This window comes from Protomyctophum bolini (assembly GCF_963924005.1).
Source record: "Protomyctophum bolini genome assembly, chromosome: 14".
Lineage (NCBI taxonomy): Eukaryota > Metazoa > Chordata > Actinopteri > Myctophiformes > Myctophidae > Protomyctophum > Protomyctophum bolini.
Genome location: NC_137875.1, coordinates 33,981,059 through 34,004,693, shown reverse-complemented (window position 1 = coordinate 34,004,693; position 23,635 = coordinate 33,981,059). Strand labels below are relative to the sequence as shown.

Below are 23,635 nucleotides of genomic sequence, written 5' to 3'. Positions count from 1 at the left end.
CCAAACACTGCATATGTGCTAGTATAATGTTGTATTATGTATTAACATACTCTAACATACAGATTGATTTAAATAAAATTGCATTGCAAGTTCCGGATTGTAGGTTTAATGTTTTGCATCAATTGTGTGGTGTTTGCCAACACTATATGGCCAACCATTCACCCACAAACCATCGTTTACTTGTATCAGTACAGTAATCTGCTCACTTAAGTAGAGTGTTCACTCAACTTCACTGGTGTGTGAAATAGGGGGGAATATGGAGGCTCATATCACATAAAATACAGGACATTGTGTGCGTGCGTGTGTGTGTGCCCCTCCCATTTTTTGTGTGCAGTCCAGCCGTCCAGTACCATGCCGGAGACTGTTCTCCATAGCTGACAAGTTTTCCGCAAGCTGTGAGAATAGGCAGCCCCTGTCACACAGGCAGAGGAGCTGAGGGAGTGTTATGTGGGAGAAGAGAGGAAAAAGCAGCAGTTGCCTCTCTTCTGTGGAGCCAGATGACCCTATCTGATGGGATAATGTAAACAAATCAGCTGACAAAGCTAGAACCGTGGGAGAGTGACCTGTGAAGTGAAGATTGTCCTCACATTAAGGAGGTAAATTCAACTAATACTTTTTGTGGTTACTGTGTCCACTGATATACTTCACTCTAATACATTTTTTCTTGTTTTGTGCCAGAATCAAGGTTTTCCTGTAGTTTGTGCAATTTCAAGTACTGACTGTCAAACTTTCAAACTTAAACTTAAACTTAACTTGTTGTGCGTACAGTGAGACTAAAAGATTTGTATATGCATTATTGTGCTGTAACAAATGCTTGCAGTTGCTGACACAACTCTGCACTAGTCGATGGCATTGTATGCTGTGTTGGTTCAAGTAACATGCTGTGTATGCAGATTTATGTTTTCAGTGTCTCCATTTTACTGTGTTGTCAAGTTTTTGCTGATATTTACAGTATAGCTTAAGTTAATAAGGTGACTGCCTGGCCTGTCTGTGACTGCATTGCCCAACTGCAGGAGCACTCAAGCAGCTGCTCTCAATTAACGTCACCCTCTGGAAACATTAACGTTGCACAGAACAAGCATTTGTTGATTTAATGATTTTAGATGTGCGGTTTGAGCAGCACAAGATTTCATGATCCTTTATATCCTGTGACATAAGTTATAGACACCCTTAACCACTTTAACCCTGGCGTCCCAATTTTGGGCATGCCATTATAGGCAGAAATAAAACATTTTATTTTTGATTGACTGACCCACAATTTTCTGAATATTTTTCAAATGTTTTGTAGTTTAGTGGTTAAGACATTTTTGGGGGACTATATAGGACATGACCTGAACCCATGTAATGACTTTTCCTGTTCCACTTTACATTGTTGTTTTTAGGATTTCTCATGTCATCACCACCCCTACACTGGTTTCATCAGCTCAGATTTATATAGTACTACCAATTTTATAAATATGAAACAAATGTATAAAAGATAAGTGCTAGATTTAAATTCATTAAAAGGTTAAGCAAGGTCCTGAGTGTTAATTTAACTTTGAGAGTAAACACGGTGTTGTGTCGAATTATCCTGCTTTGCGTCCCTTGCTCCCTTTACACTTTACAGCCTAAAAGTTTTGAATGAAAAAGTGTTCTTCTCACACTTCTCAGCTTGATATCATATTCCCTTCTAGAATTGAATAGGATATGAGCAGCCAGACCCCTATACCTCAGCCTAGAGTTAAAGTGGGCCGCACCCAAGACAGAATTCCAACATGGAGGCCATCCAAAGACAGCTATGGTGGAGTCTGCAGCCAGCTCCTCCATTTAGATAAACAACGCTTGGTCCCTCTGTTGCCAGACTACACAGGAAAATAATCAATGTTCATTTAACTCTGAGAGTGTAAAAACTGACTCAAATGGACCCATAAGAGATAAATTAACATTGAGGCTTTTCCTGTGACTCCAATGGTGCGTTCATTCAATGTACGTGCTTGTACTGCATCCAAACATAAGCGTGTGTGTGTGTGTGTGTGTGTGTGCGTGCGCGCGACCTGTGCGTGCATGCGACCGTGCATGTGTGCTTGCGACCGTGCGTGTGTGCCTGTGTGCGTGTGTGTGTGCTTCTGCAGCAGTATTACATCCTATAGTGGAGAAGGCAGCATTCCAAGTGCAACAATGTTGATTGTTTCAAGTTTTGCCTGATACGTTTTGATATTTCATATATTTTAACTGTCTCAAAGATTAGCCATTCTTACATCTTTGACAGTCGGATTAATCTTCTAAAATGTCAAGATTCCCAGAAATAAGAAAGGATGTAAACCTCACATACAAATCACTGTAACGCATTAATTCCGTCAGGATTACACACACCACCTTAATGTTAATGCTAAATGACTGGAAGAGGTGACATTCAAAGCCTGCAGAAGCATACAATATATCGGGGTAGTTTATGTCTTCGATTAAAGAAAGCTTCCGTTGCAGCAGAATAAAAAAAGAAATGTCAATTCTGACAATGTGAAGTGAGGTGAAGAAGCCTGAGGTTGGCATTGTTCAACACTGTTGTGTTGCAGCCTCTGGTTATATTCTCATCAAAGATGCTGTTGAGACACTTTTTCACTTTACAGTATACTGAGATAATGGTGAGATGATGAAAGTAAATTGTACTACAATAGTTTTAACCACATGAACCCTATCATCCATATTCTTGGCATAGCATAATAGGGGATCATCCGTTGAAAATAGCAGAAATTCTTGCAAAAATAGGCAAACATTCTGTGAAAATAGCAGAACATTTGTCTACAGATGGTGTCTTTCAACAGTTGGTATCATTTAGTCTGGGTTTGGGGTCAAGGGTCATCGAGTTGATGATATAAATGGTTCTTGCTATCTCTAGTGCTAAAGAATAATTGCCAGAAATGGATATCTGGGAGGGAACAGAAACGAAAATGTTATGTCAATATTTCATAGACCCTCGCTACGGAGCAGGAAGAAAGTTGTACGCTCAATCATTAAGTGGTCATTAAGGAAATCCACAAAAGACTTTGGGGAAAATTGGTTGGTCCTGTGATGGACCATTATGAACTTTCACCTTGTGCTCAGACGAGGAGGAGGCATAATCAGTCAGAAAGGCAACGTGACTCATGTTTTTCATCATAATGTGCTCTGAAAAGCATGTTATGGGATATTTGGCTGGGTGGTACCACACATTGTCACTGCACGCAGTCCATCCTTTCTGTTTTGTGACTCCCTCCGTGTCTGTCCTCCCTCTCTTCCGGTATTTTCTGGCTAAAAATGCAGTGTTGCGTCATATGAACAGATACACAGTTGAAAGTTCCCCCCTCATCTCACTGTTTTAGCAGCTGTAGGACATGTTATGAGTCCATCTGTCTGAGCAATAGACCTTAAAATAACAACCATGAAATGTAATGACATGTAATGAACCCAACTTCTAATCAACCAAAGACTGTCTGGGTTGTAAAGAAATATTATTTGATTGGAACTGCTTGTGGTGCTTCATAGCCCATGAAGGTTAACTATGAATCAGTGATTAGATGTACCTATGACTTAAATAAAAGGTCAAACCATCAAAGGAATTGATTGGGGTTTTGCCCAGGGCTATTCATAAAATACACTTGGTGCATAAGTATAATGACACTCCATCCATGGTAATAGAACCTACTACTGTACGTAATTATCACAGGATGCTGACACAGAAGACAGAATTTATATGACTTGTAAATGTGTTTACATCTCAGTATGTGTTGATGCTCTGTTAGATTTTAACTATACCATTTGTCCTGCAGTCATTCCAATGATATTTAGTGGTTTTGTGGTCTTTGGAGTGTGCAGAATAATTGTGTATAATTAGGTCCAATTGAGTGGACATTTTATGAGGATTAATTAAGTTTTTCAAAGTATCCTTAAAAGTTTGTTTAAGTCATTACATAAATATTTAGACGTATTTGACAGCAAAGTAGAGAAAATGTTCTGCTATTGCATATTTGTCTTTGAATGTCATTTATAATTGGTTTACATAAGGCTTTGTAGACATTTCCAGTGAAGGCAGTGGTGTGGGTGGGGTGTGACAACTAATACAAATTAACCTATATTTGTCCGTGAATATCAATAACCTCAACAATGAATTTGTGAATTTATGAATGGGCTTCTACTAATAATGCATGACATTTGGTCAATGTTTCCCAGATAGACGTGTAGGGCTTGAAAAGTTCAGATACAGTAGAATGGTTGAGTGGGAGGAGGAAGGTGTACGCCCGTCCGTCCGTGTGTGTGTCCGTGTGAGTGTGTGTGTGTGTGTGTGTGTGTGTGTGTGTGGGGGGGGGGGGGTTGTGTGTTCGTGCATGCATTGATATATCTTTAGTGCATTGGTTTCTATGGGAAGTCTACCAGAGTATACCAGAGTAGGCAAGCAGGGTTGCAGGGTAACTGTGGAGAGTTGAAGGGTCATGCAGCTATGGAGTGAGAACGTTCTGCTTTTCATTACATCAACCCCATATGTCCTCGTATCTGAACCGCCTCCCAGACTCCACTGCGTTTCCTGGAATTGTTATGTCAGTCAGTGATCCAATCCCTCTCTCTCTCTCACTCGCCCAAAATTTAGACATTTGTGTGTGTGTGTGTGTGCGTGCGTGCGTGCGTGCGTGCGTGCGTGCGTGCGTGTGTGTGTGTGTGTGTGTGTGTGTGCTTGGGTATCTGTGACATGTATGCATGTTGAAAGGGCAAAGAGTTTGGTTGGTGTGAATGCTAGAGATTCCATTGGTGCATTTAGTGTGTGGAAGTGATTTAAATATCACTAAAAGCTGCCAGAGACAGACAGTGGGGGGTGGGTGGGAGGTGGGGGACTTGCTGGGCATCCCAGCTTTTTAAGTAAATCTCTGAGGGCTGGCTGAAAGTTTGTTTAAATTTGTGCAGCTTGTGTTTTCTGAAGTCTTGGTCTCATCTCCTGTTTACAGAGACTGAGGCGATTCAAATCACTTGAAACAAAAACAATTTGCAAGAGTTTCTGAAATAACCCAGCATGGTGTTCCATTAGTTTGTTGCTCTTGAATAACATCATTATCTGAATGGACAGAAATAATGTTCCTCTAAGCCAAAACTGTATAATTAAGGCGGGGCTCTAATAATTAAATTAGTGGCTAAGTGTTTTTATTGGCTCATCATCAGACTTGAATTTGTAAACATTGAAACTGACTTATATTTAGTCTAAGTGTATGCTGTGATGATGGTTTATGGCCTACCCTAAACCATCATCTGATTGATTGAGTGATTGATTTAAATATAGAATAAAACGTTTGTAGAATAAGCATAGGAAAGCATTCCAGCCTATCAAAGTGGGCAGGGGTGAGGTGGGTTCGGGGAGTGCGGCCAAGCAGCCTGACCAGTTAGTTTTGGTAAGTCTGAAGCCTAGTTTTAAGGGCCTTTGAGGTGCTGTGGTACCAAGAGGTGCATGCATAGTCGAAGAAACCTTTTACGAGGGCTCCTGTTAGGGTCTTCAGGGTGTTTTTGTTGACCAGTGAGGAGATCCTGTATAGGAATCTTGGTTGACTTTTTTTATTACGATGGTGGCCATTTTATCACCGGAAAGATTTGCATCCAGGATGAAACCTGGTAGGTAATTTCATCTTTTCGTGTGATAATATTGTCACCCACTCTAACAAAGAAGCCATCTGCCTTGCTGAGATGATTATTTGGTCCAAAGAGAATGGATTCCGTTTTTCCCAGGTTTAAAGACAGTTTGTCATCAACGAGCCAGGTGCAGATTCAGTGTTCCGTTCACCTCCACCATCTGTTCTCTCTATCAAAACAAAATGCTTTTAGCTTGTTAACCAGTATGGAGTGGTTCACAATGTCAAAAACCTTTTGGAGGTCCAGCATGACCATGCCGCAGTATTTGCCAGCATTCACCTCTGGCAAGATACTTTTCAACCTGTTCATAGACTATTCCATCACTGTCGAGATGGAGCTTAGAATAGAAATAGGGCGGTAGTTGCCAGGTCTAATTTGCTCCCTTTCTTGTTGGTTACTTTGGCCAGTTTGAAATCTTGGGGGACCTGTCACTGTTTGATGGAGAGGTTCATTATGTGGGTGATGATTGGAGCTATAGAGATGGCTGAGTCTCTGAGAAATTTGGAGGGAATATTGGCATGGCTTGTGGCCTTGTGGGGTTGAAGGGCACTCCTTTTTTTTTAGGGCCTACCTCCTCAGTTGTTACCATTGCCAGACCTCCATAAGATAAGATAATTTAGTTGTAAGATTAGATAGTAGCCTGCAGTCATAAATCTAGAACTAGTACCAGTTATATATATATAGGTAGGGAGATCAGTGAGTGAAACATCTAAATTCTAAATAGAAACAGAGAATTTAAACCTCGTTTTGCATCCAGAGCCAGAGAAGCTGGTTTAAACCTAATTTTGCTGAAGATCCCTGGCCGGCCGGGAACCCCTCGGCTCAATTTGGGTCCTTGAACGTCGGACCCTACTTTGAAAACCATTGGTCTATTACGCTGCAATAACTCTTTATGACTTCGGTCCCCCAGCGCTGGGTCCCCACTCCCACCACCCAAGCCATTGAAACCAAACTCGACATGAGGCCTGGCCTGAACTGGTGGGTGGATAAGTGAAGTCACATGGTCACTTTTCTTTTTCCAACACAAACACACCCACACTCTCTCCTCCATGCGGCGGCCGCTCTTTTCACTCTTGTCTGTTTCACTCTCTCACACACATTATTCACACGCAGTAGGCTCCGTCTGTGCGCTGTTTGGATACTACTGGGATAGCCATTTGGAAAAGGTAGCCTAAGCCTACTTTTTGGGGGTATACACGCACGTTTGGGCGCTGCATCGTCTTCGCAATGTACCCGAACAGAGTTTAACGTTTTACTGTACTGTACCCCCGGAGACTATCAAAAGAAAGCCATCTGGACGTGATAAACTCGGGCCGGGGACGGGAAGTGGACGGTTTGGTTGAGGTAAATAATTTCCCACATAGCCTACTAGGTATCAGCCTATTATTTGTTTTGTGTGTTGTTGCTTACTTTTTTGTTCGTTTGTTTTTGCAGCTGATTAGTTCTCAACAGTTTGAAAAGTTGCACAGTGAGACTGAGTGAGTGGAATTTATATAACGCGTTTGGCGAATCATCACGCCTCAGTAGTCAGTAGAGTAGATAACGTTTGAATTTGAAAGTTCACAGCTGTATTTGATTTTTAAACTGTACTGGTACTAAAGGGCTATTGTGTACCAGGCGCGTAGCGTGAATCAAATGATTGACTGCAGGGCACTGTGGGCAGACAGATACCTAAAGCCACTTTCGCTTTTTAAATGTATGTAAAGCCATCTCTGCCTAGAAAGACTATTTAATAGGCTACAGGTTGTGCGTTCGAGTAAGCAAAAAGAAGAAGAAACAGTATTGTTGTGTACTGTACTGTAGGCTAATGATTAAGGCCTAAATGTTGTCTGAAACAATCCCCTGCCCCCCCCCCCCCCCCCCCCCAGGTAACGTCTCAATGCCAAAGGCGCTGTGCTGTTTTACATGAGTTGATTTGCATGTGTTACATGTCTGCCATTGGAGGTTAACTGCCGCTGGTTTCAGTGTTTTGGTTTCAGTCTCCACTTTGCACTCTCTGGTATCCACTTGTTTACAAGTGTGTGTCTAGATTGAATACATGTTTTTACTCCTAGTCCTAATCTTTTGAGTTTTGATGACTGCACTGTGTGTGTGTGTGTGTGTGTGTGTGTGTGTGTGAAATACATGTTATGCATTTGTGTAATATGCGTGGGTTAAGTCATTCAACATTATCGCTCTGTAGACAAAATGCCATTGCCCACACATAAACAGCCCCTCTACACAAACTTCAGCAAATCACCATGTTATCCCCCTATCCATTGTTACATCCATGTAATTACATGACTCATCATTGTGCATCATTGGCGACTCACTTGAGGGTGTTCATCATCACAGATGTTGCTTAGGCAACCTAACGACTCTAAACTGAGCTTTAATAGAGACCTGTGTCTCTATCCTCCTTTACAGATTCCATAAAAACAGTGAGAGGTCACGTGCTCGACGATGAGTCTGGTGGAGGTGAGACAGACGGCGGGGTCCATGACCCTGTCCCTGTCCAGCAATGACTCCAAGGAGCGCTACTTTGACCGCATGGACGAGAGCGACCCCGAGTACCTCCGCGCCAGGAACATGTCCCCCGAAATGAGGCAGGACTTCAACATGATGGGACAGAAGAAGCGAGTGACCCAGATGCTCCAGAGTCCAGTAAGTGTCCCCTCCCACACGCTAGCTTTCAGTGTCTCGATGCAATGGACATTACTTTCACAGCTGGTGTGGTCTATGTTGCAGCACCCAAACGAAAGCTCTCTCTCGGTTTATACTGTATATCCTAGTATACATATATATATTTAATATAGTGGATAGAGAGAGAAAGAGAGATTAGCTGCCATAAACCATTAGATGCAGTGGTCAAAACTTGACCAGACTAATTAAAGCAGCCAGGTGTATTTTCATTCAACCACAGCCAAACTGACTGCTACTGTCTGGAGGTGGGGGCATGTTTAAACACTAACTTGTTAGACTTCTCTTGTAATTTGTAAAGGTAAATCTGCAATGTAAATAGCAATGAAGTTGCGTTAGCACATCCTTTGCCGTGTTAATATTTATTTCTGCATAAGACTAGTTAACTTCCACTTTGCATATGTACACACGGATGCTGGCGAAAGCGTATAGTATAAGGAGGACATAAGCCATAAGGGATCGAAAATAGAGTAATGCAGTTTGCTAGAAATGTGTTCCAAGGCGATGCAGTACACACACATATATACCCATGAAGTGCATGGAAATAAGATGAGCCCACGCTCGTCTGTGATTGCATAACGGACCTCAACAAGTGGAACCCGGCTCATCACCATGGGAACCGTGCTGAGATGAAGCGGAATGCTGGAGCTCAGCCACTGTGGCACACAGGAGAATAGTGCTGTTTCATTGGGAACGATACCCAAGATTCATTGGCCACTCTGCCAGCATAAATTGATAGCCAAGCTTAATAAAGAAAAAAGCCCCCGCCCCCTCCCAGTCAAATCTTTTCACACGCACAAAGAGGTTTTTAATGGTCCCTTGTGATTTGTGTACACTTTTAATAAGGAAAAGCACACTGTGCTGTCTGTCAGATGCTGAAGAGTTAAAAGGAAATTGGGTCAAGGTTAGGTTGTATACACATGATGAACCAACATGGGTGTTCTCTTTCTCTTCCCCTCTCCTCTCTTCTCTTGTCCTCTCATCATCGCTTCTCCTGAGTGTTATTAATAGAAAAATGGAATGATTCAAATGCTGGTCCATGGGACCAGATTGTGGGTCGTTGCAGTGTATTCTTGCAGTGTAATCAAGGCCTTAATAGTCCAGAGACACCCGGTGACTAGTGAGTTCATCACCCACCCAGCGGAATAGAAAACCAGCAGTATGCTGCGTTCCCCTTGGACAGCAGTCAGTAGAAGAGACATCATCGTGGCATTTTGGAATGAAGATCCAAGATCGACTGGTCTCTCTTGCACGTTTGAGTTAATGTCCCGATTTGTTCTGGTGATAATATAATGTTTCAGCCAGCAGTCGGCCTGGTCTATTTCAGGCTTTACCTTTCTCAGGGACCCAGAGTACTGCCTAGTTTTCTATTCCGACAGAATAGAAGAATAGCAGTACCTTGAGAAATATGCTAAGTAGTCTCTCAAGTGTTGTCGTCCATCAAGTCACTGTGGTGGAAGGGATTGACAGGCAAAGTACAGATGGATGTCCAGTGTGTTTTGAATGGAGGATGTTTCTTTTCTTCTGTTCCTGTTCTCTTCAATCAATTCAATCCCTGTTCAATTTATTTTCCAGGTGTTTAAAGATGAGCTGGAAGGCCTGATCCAGGATCAGGTGACCAAGGGCAACAGCCCCACAGGCCTACAGGTTCTGCGGCAGATAGCTGACTTAATCATGGCGAGCACTTTGGGAGGAACTGGCCCCTTAACATCCCCCATGAGTGAGTGGCACCGTGTGTGTGTGTGTGTGTGTGTGTGTGTGTGTGCGCCCGTGCGTGTGTATGTCTGTGCGCCTGATTATCATTCCATGTATATGTCTTCTCTTTGTCTGGGTGCATTGTGCAGCTTGAGTATCTTCATTGTCAAAAGCTGAATTGTCAGACTCTTGACTTGTGACTGAAATGATGGCGAAGGCAAACAAAAAAACATGTTGACAGCATTCTTTATCCTGACTGTTTCTATTAAGTACCCCACATGCCCAGCCTGAATAATGAACTACAGCTGTTATGTCTACAGTGTCCATTATTACGTTGCCCGCCATGCTTGAACAGAGGTCACTGTGCACTTCAGCCTGGGGCTACAAAATATCAGTTTTCAAAAAAGTTGGAATGTCAAAACTGTTAATGTTTGAGAAATGTAAACATGGCCGCCACGCCATATGGCTTTGAAGTAATTAAGGCTGACCTGCTCCTTTTGTAAACGTTTAAAAAAAATCACTCTAAAAGTGGCCATAAAACACAGGACTCCGTTTGGTTGAATGCCCTTATACAGTATGCTCTCAAAATATCCGGCAGTGTCTTGTAAAAGGTTTTGAGGGCGGACGCTTTTATGATGTGATTTTTGTACGCAGGCTTTTTTTACGCAAACATTTTGAGCTAGATGTTGATTAAAGAAACGTAAGCATAGCATAGATGAAAGAAGAAAGGAGATTTAAAGAAGGAGATGTAAACGTACAACATATGTACCAGGTGTGAGCTTAAGGTTTCCTCTACTACCCCAGATTTGAACCCGGTGTCCTGTGCAGTGGTGTAATGGTGATATATTTTCGGTACAGTCACGCACGCACACTCACGCACGTGCACTCGCGCCAGAACAGCTGATAACCTAATCCTATATTGTTTATAGTGTATGAGAGTTTAGTAGCCTACTAGAGCCATACTACTGTTCTGTGTTGCTTACCGTGTATGAGAACGTGGTGCGTTCAGGTAAACAGTTAAACCTGTTGTTATGCAAAGTAGTTGCCATTTGATTTGGACACGGTACTTGACACCGTGTGAAAATAGGGGGCCACACACAACGCCAGTAAACGTAGACCACTGGGTACTTGGTGCGTCTTGGAACGTCTGGTGACCCGAGGCTAGGTGCGTCTTCTCTTCAATCCGCGTTCTAGCGTGCACGCGTGTGCACCGTTCTGTACCTGCGCGTGCACGTCACATTTATTTGGGTACCACGCCGTACGGCCGTAGTACTGCGTTTTACGAGCATGACACCAGTGGTCCTGCGCAAATGCTGACATTTTTCTATTGAGCGAATAGAGCCTGACTGCTTGCTCGGGATACATTGATTGAATCTTGACCATCATCAAAATTCGTGTCAGATATAACAAGTTATATTGTATTGGACAGAATTAAATTTTATTCATAACTCTCTTTTTGCTTTGTATTGTTTGATGCAGGCTTAGGGATGGTAACCCCAGTCATGGACTTGTATGGCTTTGAGTCTCCGTCCTTTACCAAAGGGGAGAAACAGAACCGCTGCAAGCTGGCCAGCCTCTACAGACTTATTGATCTCTTTACCTGGGCTCGATTCACAAGTTCATATGTAACAGTAAGTGCAAGTTTCAATGCAATGTATCTCCTAATATGTTATATTAAATATTTGTAACTGTGCTATCATTTATGCATGTGTACTCACTACTCAGGCATTTGTAAGTAAGAATGTCTCATGCTGATATTGGTCAAAGTGAACTACTCTCTTCCAAAGCCAGAGAGCCGCCCCAAGACTTGAATTAATTGTTGAGGTGAAGAAAGGAAAATCAATCTGAAAAGGCAAGCAGTGGAGGCAGTACTATTGATGAGATGATTTAATGGGCCTATATTTTTTTGTTCTATTTTATGATGTAGTTATTCTACAATGTAACGCTGAACAATAAATTTTGATTTGTCCACAGAAGAATCTCCTTGAAATGTTCTCATTTTTACAATCTACAACAAGGTTTCATAGCGGTTACACATCCTACATTTTCATGACACCAAGTCTTGGTTCTCTGGTTTCTGGATTTTGAAAGGAGTTGTTAAAGTTACATAACTATTGACCGTCCTATGTTTGTGTGTGTGTGTGTGTGTGTGTGTGTGTATGTGTGTTTCTGTGATTGTTCTGATTATTTATTTGTTGCATTATGTTAGTATGCACAAAACATTCCGAGGGATGATTGTGGAAAAGATAAATGCATAAGTTAATTACACAGCATGATCTGGTGGCTAAGCTTTAATCACATGCCGTTGCTAATTAAACATTTGAGTGTAAAATGTTGCCTTTTCACACATTCTATATTCTATAAACTTTTCCCGTCAGGTGCGGGTGAGCAAAGAGCAGGATCATGTTCTTATTAGTCCACAAGGTCTGTCTTTTGCTGAAGTTACAGCAGCAAATTTGGTGAGTACTGAGTACACTGTCAACATGTGTGCTGCATTTGTTTATAATAATAAATAATTGTAATTCTGAATATGCATATGGTAGCTTTTTTTTTTTTGGCAAAAGTTAAATTAACTCTGAGAAATTCATTAACTCTGAGAATTGTTCTGTGCAGCAAGAATTAACATACACATACTGTACACATTGACGTCTATAGACATAATTTAAAATCTAATGCTTAACTACCATTGATGTCTATAGATGTCAGTGTTTTCAGTGCAGAGAGAGCAAGTAAGACAACCAGGTGCTCACAGGAGATGTGCAATTCATTACATTTTAAAATAGTAAAAGGTGCTCCTGGATTAGACGGGATAAGACATCAGATAAAAGACATGGGAGATCTGGGCACTCAAAGTGGTTTGTTTTCAGTGTGAGTAAATCTAGAACTCTCGGTCAGAGGACAACCGGAAAAAACCTGATAAAAATAAAACCAAGCCAGAAAAGTTATAGTATTATAGGATTTCACAATTGCTCTGCTTTCTGTTCCTAGAGCGTTTTTGGTGAAAACATAGCTTATTCAACTGCCTAAACACACCTTTCTTTTCCGATGAAAGTAGATACTTGGTATTTACATAGTCATAGAACAAAATATTCTGTGGGTTTAAAGATTAGTACGAATGCTCAAAAAATGCTGGCAGTGGCTGAAGACGTAGATGTAGGAAGTTAATACATTAATAGCTATAGTCATACAGATGTCTGTGCGTGCTAAATTAATTACTATTCTTTCTCCTTGTATTTACTCATTTTAAACTGAGCACTGAACAGCAAAGGCATTGCAATAAACCCCATTGGATATAGATAAAATAAAGAAGTGCCACGTTTTGTCACACGATTAAATCAATTGGACTGGTAATTATTTTGACCCCCATCACAACCCTTATTGTATTGCTTTTTTGTGGTTCCTAGATCAAAGTGAACATGATCGGTGATGTAGTGGACCAGGGCACTACAGATCTGAGTATCGACCCTTTTGGCTTCAGTCCCCATGCTGCCATTTACTCCATGCGGCCTGACGTGAGGTGTATCATACATATACATACTTCTGCTACAGCTGCTGTAAGTATACTCCAAGATTGTACAGTATAATAAATTAGCATTATATGAGCTTAATCTTTCGTGGTTTAAAAAGGAGGTGGCTTGCGCACATCCAGTTCTTTGCTGGTGCTGGACAAAAGGTAGATACATACAGAGGAGGAGTAGTGTTTATAGTGTTTATTTTGTTAAAACACCATTAACTCAGGACACATCTTTCGTGGGACATAATAAGCTGCAGCTAAATGCATATTTGGCTTCGGGGGAAATGAGTTGAATAAATCCATCCCTCTGCATGCCTACTTATTTTGGATGCAGACACGTTTTAATGTGCATTACCAATCCCTTTGAGGTTCTCCAGTAAATTGCATGGCACATGATTTACATTGCACAGTAAAGTTTTATTTGATGCCCCATGGCAAAAATGTGCCTTTTAGTTGTCGACACAAACAGTCACAGTTTGCTTTTATCCCGTGTCAACAGGTGTCCTCCATGAAATGTGGCATCCTGCCCATTTCCCAGGAGGCTTTGCTTCTAGGCGATGTCGCCTACTTTGGTTACCATGGCTGCCTGGTTGATCAAGGGGAGAAGGTGGAGTTCCAGAAAGCCCTGGGCCCTACTGCCAAGGTAAAAAATCAAACCACCAGCACCAACAAGTGATTGTTTGCTTAGTTGTTTGTGACTGGTCTGAAATAACCTGACGTGCTGCTATACCCATTTGTTTGATATCAGATTGTTGTTTTTGTTGTGCCCGTTTGTTAACACATTTTTGTTATTTATTCAAATGTTAGTTTATGCAAACTCCAGCATCTAACCGCTTGTATGGAATTAGGAATTCTTAATGTTTATATTGATACATACATTTTAAACTGTATTGTTATTACTAGTGGTCCTAATGTATTTTTTTGTCTCAATATGTTTCGTAGGTTCTGGTCTTGAGAAATCATGGATTGCTTGCTCTGGGGGAAACCATTGAAGAGGCTTTCCATTACGTGTACCACTCACAACAGGCCTGTGAAATCCAGGTATATAAATCTATATTTTTCTCCTTGCACAGTTACTGACTGCTAATAGCATAGCGAATGCTTTGAACTGTTTTGCAGAGCAGTGGGACCACTTTGGAACATTTGATCTGTGTGTTCTGATTTTAACAACACTACTATCACATTGATACTGATAATACTACTGTATATGTTTGTCTTTTTCATCTTTTCTTTTTTTGTTCAAAAGGAACAATTGCTCCCTGATTTTTGGAATTGACTCAAATTTCCCCTCTAACCTTAGATTTGAACAATGCAGGATTTTCTTGCATTGTTGAAATGTTGGCAATGTGTTTAACATCTGTTTCAACAAAGTTAAATCAAATATGTGATTGAGACCATTGTTCCCAACCAGTGCCAGGTGAAACCCTGTGGTGTTTGTGGACACACTGGGCAGTTACTGAAACACTTTGCGTGAGACAGGATTTTGGATGCCTTCATCTCCTTGACTTGATTTGTTTTTCCATTGTTACCATGCATGTTTAAGATATTGTCATTACACCAAAATTTGACCCATGTTGACAAATCAGTGACACGTACAGGCAACTGACTCTTCGCTAAACCCCACGCCAAAAGAGATTGTCCAATGCCTATCCAAGTCTGGCAAGCTTCCGTCACCTCATAGCTGTCAATGTTATTTTGCATCATGGTTGTGTTGTTGAATGTAGAGGGCTTTCACTTCTAGTATTTTTTTTTATCAACTAGCCAACTAGTACCAACAAGGTCGACTAGTGGATTTACTAGTCGACAAGTTGAATAGTCGACTAGTTGCTTAAAGCCCTAAAACGCCATTCCACTGGCCATGCTGGAAGGAGTCACTATAGAAGGAAGTATCAGTCAGTATTAGTAGCGACTTCTAATTTGCGAGAGCTTTTTAAAGTGAAGACGTGTGCCAAACCTGCATTGTTGAAACTTCCTGATTGATATTTAACATTACTCATGCTAAGCTTGCCATCAGACTATTTTGGCTGGCAACTCCAAACCATAAAATAAACAGTATATCTTTGAAATAATGTATTAATTTAATTAATGTCCTGACTCCTGTAGGTGAGCGCTCTGAGGTGTTCTGGCGGAGTGGACAACCTTGTGGTCTTGGACAGGGACAAATTTAAGCCTCTGACCCAGGGCGTGGCCGCCGCTGGGGTGGTGATTGACGGTGAGGTCAGATGGAAAGTGGGCGAGGCGAAGTTCGAGTCCCTTATGAGGATGCTCGACAACCTGGTGAGTGAACCCTGACCCCCTGCCCCTTACCCATGATGCTTTGAGTTTCCTCTCTCGGTGCACTTCCTGGGGAAGTGTCTGATTACAAGACTCTGACTGATGGAACGCACAATGAAAGTAGACATGTACAGTATTTCAACCATGCAATTATTCATATAATTGGATGTTCTTGTTTTACAACAGATTCTGTCTATGTGAAGTGATTTTGCTCAATACTGTGTCAAATTGACTTGAAGGGCCTTTTGGTCTCCTGACAAAGGTAGTGATTTATTCATTGTTAACCTGTGGATAGCGTGGTGTTTGCGTTCACTGTCATCCGGCGATATATTTGGTGTGATTGTCAGCTTGACCACCTCTGTTATCATACTGCTAATAACGTCTGTCTGACAAATTCTCTCTGTACATAAGATGTCAGACCGGGTATGTCTGATGTTTTGTCATGTCTTTGAGTGGGTCACGAATCACTATGGCTAACAACTGGGTTCGAGGAGGCTGCAGCTGTGTTCGCTTGTTCAGCTCTCTGTGATCATAGCGAACCCACCCCCGCTGTCATGGCTTCCAGATGGGAAGGCGTGCTGTGGGGAGTGAAGAGGACACAGACCACACAGCCACACAGAGACCATGGAGTGGACTTAACAGACAGACAGTAAAATCCACAGTATTAATTCAACTCTTGAGAGTGACGATTACATTTGTACACTTTGTACAAGAAATGGATAAATGAACACTGAGGATTTTACTGTGCACTGTGGATTGCCTTCAGTGAGAGTCTGCTTGAATCTTTATTTCTTTGATGTTTCCTCAACAACAGGCTCCCTCAATCCCTCATGGTTAAATTATACTGACTGATAAGTCTTATCTTCTCCTTTTGCAACTGAACAAAGTGGACATGTCTCTAATACATGTCATTCATGTGAACCCTGCGAAAGGTTTTGAACTTTCAGAGACGTGGGCTCAGAGCACCCTGGGTGGTCTGTGTTGATTGAAGACCTATAACATATCATGTAAAACTGCAACTGTTTTCTGCCTCTTGCAAAGGATAATCTTTTAACACCAGGACAATGTATCCCGTCTGTCCCTTCTAGGGTTACAGAACAGGCTACACTCACAGGAACCCCATTGTGCGGGAAAAACCTCGATCTAAGAACGACGTGGAGATCCCTGCCACGGTATCTGCAGTACCGCTGGAAGACGACGAGCTCGGCCTGCGCAGTCCATTTAAGTTGCAGGCGCAGAAACAACAGAGGGAGAGGACCCGTTGGCTTAACTCGCCCAACAGCTACCTGAAGGTGAACGTGCCGGAACGCTCATTCAGTGGAGAGTGCAGCCCTAGGACCAAGACTATGGTGAGGAAATGCTGGAGGATTCAAACACTTCGACTCTGAGGAGACAAAAGGTGTTCTTCCTCCAAGTAGTACTGCTTGTCAAAAATGTAAACGACTTCGACTCTGAGCTTAGCTTCACAAAAGTGTTTGTCAGTAGCAAAAGCTGCAATTTCTCTGTATCAGCCTGCCCTCTTGTGGAAGCTATAATAAATGCATCTTTTAGACACTGCATTGGTCAAACCCCTCATTATTTTCCATTTTCTTATTTTTTTCAGTGGATGAAATCTTCAGAGCCAGGCAACAGTATGTCCCCAATAAGAATTGAGGACCCAAATCAATTTGTCCCACTTAACACAAATCCCACAGACGTTTTGGATAAGAGGAACAGGGTGAGTTGGAATCATGTGTTTTCATACCATAAAGACACACAAAGCCCGCCACATGTTACAAATGCACCAATTGTTTTTTTGTTCTTCTTCTTCTTTTTGCGTATTATGCAATACTTGTTTCAGCTCTGTGAAACATGCTTTTTATATCCCAAGTTTAAGCCTCAAGCTCAACACATATTGGGCTAACACAGACAGAACATTTTGTTCTGTATTATGTGGAGGAATTGCTGTTGAACTTCTCTCCCAAAGAAATATATTGATCACGATCTAAAGCGCACCCCTCTAGCATGGCAACAGGCTTCAGCTCAGAACAGATTCAGTCAAGCGTAAAACTCTGAACTGACCTAATGCCATTACCTAACCATCCAGTTTCAGCGTCTTTCTCTAAGAGAGGAAAGTTGGTACAGTAGGTAGTACTTTGTGTTAGTCTCATTGTGTAAATAGTAATATGGGAGATATAAATGTGAAATTATATGATATGATTATGAACCACTTAAATCAAACAGAATTGATTAGTGGCAACTGTACTTGGTATGCTTTTCTTTCACTATACACCAAAAGTCTTAGCCGGAAATATCTACAAGCTCACAATGCGTCAAATGTTCCCCTCAGAATATATATATATATATATCGTATTTATATTTATATATTCACAACTTTGCACATGAACAGAGACCATTTTACTGTTAATGGCTTTATTTCTTCATAGTTATAAAATCATTACTAAATAAGTAACCCTAACCTTGATTTTCAGCTCGATTTTAAATCAATCTGGGATTTGAAATGCATATTTACTTTTAGTGTGTTGGATTATTGCTCTCGTCTCTTGTCTCTGTAAGTTGATTTTCATACCGTGCTGAACTTAATGGAAACAGTGGCGCCCCCCGAAAATCCAAACAAACTCCTGTATACTTTGGAAAATGATTGGCAGTATAGTAAATTATACTGTGAAATGTTGTCAGCGGGCTAAACATGCAAGACCACCTATATGAAAGAAAAAACATCTTGAATGCTTTTCTGTAGATAAGAGAACTGAACAGATGTGACCAGATGACCTCCGGGCCAAAGTCTCAGTTACTGGCAGGCATCGTTGTGGACACCATTCCAGGACCAGTGAGTACATCTACCGTCTCAAAATAGCATTTAATTACTGATGTCTATGATATGAATATAAATTGGCCATTTTCTACTTCGGCTCATAGTGGAATAGTGTCCTTGGTTCTGTGTGATGCACATTTCTTCAGGTCAGCCCAATATATAAATATGTTTATAATGTATTTTCTTATCAGGCTTTCATCATTGAGGACGAAGAGCAGACGCGTTCTCTTCCCCCAAATCCGTTCAGTGGGCTCACGGAGAAGGCGCTGGAGGAATACAAGAACGTAATAGAACGAAGACAGCAAGGCCTTGAAGGTAATTCTTTCTCCTTTAGACGCATTACAACTATACTTCCATATCATGGGATGCTGTCATGAAGTCCCACTTTGGACCATTTATCTTGAAAAGTCTGAAAACCCTACTTAATCGTAATCCTACTTGGGCTTTCAAGAGCTCAGACGTGGCATCAGCCTGTGTAGATTGTGAGAGTAGCATAGTTGTCAAGCTAATCCTAGAGGTCAGTAGAGGTCAAAGACGAAATTGAGATGTATAGATGCAACTGTTTTCTAAGGCTCATGGAGATCTGTGACATCAGCACCAGGCCAGCAGAGGCACTTTTTGCATGCCTAGAGGACACTTAACGGGAATTCAGAGCCCTAGATGCAGAATTCCACTAGTTCCCTGTGTACCTTATAAAGCCTTTTTCAGCTGTTTAACATTGACAAATATGCAAATGATTACGAAATCTTAAACTCATCCTGAGACGGTATTTGGCTAAAAGTAACGAACCATTATCCCTGCTGACACGGCCACTTTACTTGAATAAAACTATTCCTTCATGTTCCATCTGCCATTCCACCATTCGGAAAACTCGCCAGTGAGTGCCCTCTGGTGACATGCTAGACTGAATCCAACTGGCACTCCCAGAGCCAAATGCTCAAATTAAAAGGTCTGTGTGCGGCAGCCACTCTCTCCTTGACGCTACAGTGCCGGCAACTAACTAAGCCTAACGTCTCAAAGATCTGCAATTTTAAGTAACATTTTGTCCGAAAATAATGGACATGGCCTGCCTCGGCACACTAAAGTCAAATATCACTTTCAATTAGGCCACAAGAGATGAGAGACATTCACATAACCTTGCATTTTAGTAGATATAACAGAACACTTACATTTGTTAACATGCAGCGTCACTACAATGTTGTTACAGATATCGCTTGACTTTTGCCAAGCTGGGTAGTTTACAATGCCACTTGCTGGTGAATGTGTATGTCTCTTCAGTGCTTTAGTAAGTAGGTCGGGATACCAATTTTATCCACTGAGGAAAGAGAACTCGTACAGGTTCTCTGTAGCTTGGATGAAATTGGCAGCGCACTTGAAAATGTGTTCTCCGATTACTAAAGAGCTGGATTGACAGGGAGACCCCCGTTACTGAACAAACACTATACACTACAGCAATGATTACTATTTAAAAAATATAGTTTAGTTTGAACCTAAAACAAATATAATTTAAACTACTTTCTAACAACATAATGTTTGAGTACATTTGTGTGTGTGTGTGTGTGTGTGTGTGTGTGTGTGTGTGTGTGTGTGTGTGTGTGTGTGTGTGTGTGTGTGTGTGTTTGTGTGTTCCTGCGCGCGTGTGCGTGCATGCAAATATGACACCTAGTGGTGCTAATTAGACATGCAAAATTCTAATTCACAATGCTCTGCATAATGTCCTCATTCCACACATGAATTTGAGGACGACTAAATGCTAAATTAAATCCTCTTGCAGATGCAGATGATGCCACTGACGCAGATGAGATGACCACGTTTGATGGCTCCACTATTTCACTCTCCCTCTCCCCAATAATGAGTCCAGCTAAAGGTAATTAGTTTGCCATTACCTATTTTGTATTTAGAATGATTTGAAAATAATATATATTAATTCATAAACATATATTATATAATATATTCTTATTATATTCTGTGTGATTGCAGTTCCTACATTGTGAAATCCAGCGTGTTAATTTAACTCAAATTGGACCCGTACGAGTAAATTTTAGACTCAGTTAATGAACACACTGAATGTACCCACCCCCATGTTAACTGAGTGGGTTTCATCTGTTGACAGACCTAATACTCAATGGGAAAGACCACTTGGCAGAGACTGACGAGGATCTAAGCATTGATCTATCCAAGCTGAGCGTGAGCACTACAGAAACGGTTGAAATCTCCATAACAACCACAGAGAAGCCGGGGGAGCCTCAGACCCCAGAAAGCCAAACCAAGTCCCCCAAGAAGAAGAAGAAGAAGTTCCGTACTCCATCATTCCTGAAAATGAACAAGAAGAAAGAGAAGGAAAAAGAGAAATTGGAAGCCTAAGTGGATAAACTGAAAACAGTGACCTTTGATTGGAAACATAGAAATTGCCTCCCTCCCTCCTGGGTATACTCAATAGATTCCCAGCTTTTTGAAGGGAAGTTAAATAACTGACTGAAATGACTGAATAAAAAGAGAATTTCTCCATTATTGAACTCATTTTGGGAGAAAATACTTGCTTCGGGGGGAAATGTCTTATAACATATAAGATATGCAGATCAGCAGACATAAAATAGATGTCTGCCCTCAGAGGATTGTTTTTATGCGAGGGCACACAATATGAAATGAATGGTGGACATACTGTAAAACAGGCATATCAATAGTATTTGCTACGCGTCTGCTAAGTATAGTCTACTACTCTACTCTATACTATACTTGGTAAACGAATACTTGGTGAACTGAGGTTGGCTCTGTACTTGGTCTAATCTTTATTTCCTCTTCACCAAATCTTTTCGGCGAATGTTCCCAACCAGAATAGGTTTAAAGTTTAAACCTAAACTTTAACGTTTTGATGAAATGGGTGCCATTGCCATAGGACACTGCAAAAGGTTTGAACCTTATCAGTGTTTCAGTTTATTGAGTGTTTTGTACATGTGTTTAGAGTATCCAAGTTCTTTGAATGTATATTGAACAGCCAGAAAAAGCTGTCATTTTAAGAACGTGAGAATTGTTTTATGGTAGACATGTTGACGTTATCTGAAGTCAAGCCTTAGGAATTATGATTTTTCGAGTCATAGTAATACAATAATATTGAAACTATCTTTTGAGTATCTGTGAGTTTAAATGATAGATTAACACAATTTAGTGTTTCATAGTTAAGTCAAGGATTTTGATTGTGCTACATAATAACAGAAATAGTTTGATATTAGGCAAACTATAATGCTAGTAATGCCCATTTCCCAATACCTGCTGTTGTGATATAGAAATAACTGTGACTAAATATTAATTTAGAGTTAGACTTCATCATATGAAAATATCAACATTTTACAGTTGAAAATGTCTTGTTTTCAGCAACAAACAGTTGTACAATGAAGAATACGTTTGCCATAAGTAGGAAGGAAACAAGTAAAGCTGTGGCCTCTGGCACATTGTATATGTTGATGGAAAAAGAACTGTGCAAGTTGAATGTTGAGATTGAGATTTTAACTGATCTAAAAATAGCAAAGGGATTACAATATTTAGAAAGCAATTGTTTGGAGACACAGTTTCAGATTCAGAAGTATTTTTAGATCATAGCTGTACTGTCTGTTATATGTTAACATCCCAGTCAACAATGTGAATAATTTGCTTTGACCCAAAGGGAGAGAATTCTTTGCCTTTTGTATATAGTATGTTTTTGTGAAGTTGTTTGTAACGCTATACCAAAATGAAGGTCATTATGTTTTTTTTATTTGACAATACAACCTAATATTTTTTTTTCCATGTTCCTTGTTTTGCTATTGGGATGCTGTTTAATCTGAGCTCATTATTTACAGTCATACGTGAATATACACTCATGTTTACAGATTGTTGTACTAATGTATTTTTTGTACATGACTGACTGCTTTTATCGACTCTTGCTTTTTGTATTGCCTGGGCATTCATTTGTGTAGCATATGGTGCTTTGCCTTATATCCGTCTTGCCAAATGTCATTCCTATGAAATCACATTCCATCTGTGGTAATAAACACTGACATGTGTTTTGAATTGCTTTTTATCCGGATATTGTTCTTTTTTGTCATTTCCTTATGCAAGTTTCAAAAACAAGTCAAATGTATAGGGTGGAAATTTATCGAAGGCTACAGTGGGTTAAAAGGTGGAAGGACTATAAATGTCACAAAACTGTACATTGAGAACATTGCACCTGCTATAATGTATTTCTAGTAGACTAGCCAATTTGGTTGGATAAAATCCAGCTAACATTTGATCAGTGACCCTAACGGCCTGTCATTAGAGAAGAAAGAACACCAATGGTATGAATTAAAACTTTCCACATATCTAATAACAGCCTGGAGAGACAAAATAGCAGTGGCCTTGTAAAACAATGCACTCCGTTTAGTGATAATTGTCTGAAGCTGTATAATCAGTCTTCTGCCATCACATGAATGGGTGTTGTCATGGTAATCCACAGAGGGGCCTATGGAGACAAAGAGGGTATTTGGTGTCTCCAACAGGTGTTCATGTCATGTTAAGGGAGTGAGATCCATACCTTCCCAGACCGCAGGCCCCATCCCCCAAGAGGTGACATAAGATGGAGAATGAAAATGCACATCACAGGTGATGAAAACTCATAATGAATTATCTATTAACTATTCAGAAACTATTTTGAAAGAAAAAGCATGGCAATTTAATTGACAAGAACATTCCCTGCATGACCACTGTAGCCCTAGTAGAACAAAAGCAGCATCAGTTCTAATCTGTTCTGAAAGAGCATGTCACAACATTGACATGCTGTACTTCCGTTATTGTCTGAACAATCCTTTACGATGTGGGGATGACGAAGCTTAGTGTGAGCTCCTCCATCTCTGTCAGTGTTAATGAGATCGAGGGCCATAGAGGCTTGCTTAAGGAACAGGTGACACTCTCTGGCCTGCTGCTGTGTCCTGCTGTGACCTCGGGACAAAATGCACTCATTGTGTGAAAACAATGGGACACGACTACACGATGCCTCATCTAATCAGACCTCTAAAGAC

At 40.9% G+C, this 23,635-nt stretch overlaps 1 protein-coding gene across 2 annotated transcripts; it reads left to right on the top strand.

Annotated features, from left to right (window-relative positions):
- The first annotated feature begins 394 nt into the window (after positions 1-394).
- LOC308327917 (gamma-adducin-like) lies at positions 395-22,653 on the top strand. 2 transcript variants are annotated; one of them, XM_080781555.1, is made up of 15 exons: positions 395-596; positions 8,032-8,268; positions 9,880-10,024; positions 11,479-11,630; positions 12,378-12,458; positions 13,404-13,553; positions 14,013-14,156; positions 14,456-14,554; positions 15,617-15,790; positions 16,876-17,136; positions 17,391-17,504; positions 18,528-18,617; positions 18,794-18,917; positions 20,377-20,469; positions 20,716-22,653. In XM_080781555.1, the coding sequence occupies exons 2-15, from the start codon at positions 8,068-8,070 to the stop codon at positions 20,964-20,966; spliced, it is 2,079 nt and encodes a 692-aa protein (XP_080637681.1). In that variant the 5' UTR covers positions 395-596; positions 8,032-8,067; the 3' UTR covers positions 20,967-22,653. The 2 variants fall into 2 exon arrangements, with proteins under 2 accessions (XP_080637681.1, XP_080637682.1); XM_080781556.1 differs by lacking the exon at positions 395-596 and adding an exon at positions 6,717-6,969.
- Positions 22,654-23,635: the final 982 nt, after the last annotated feature.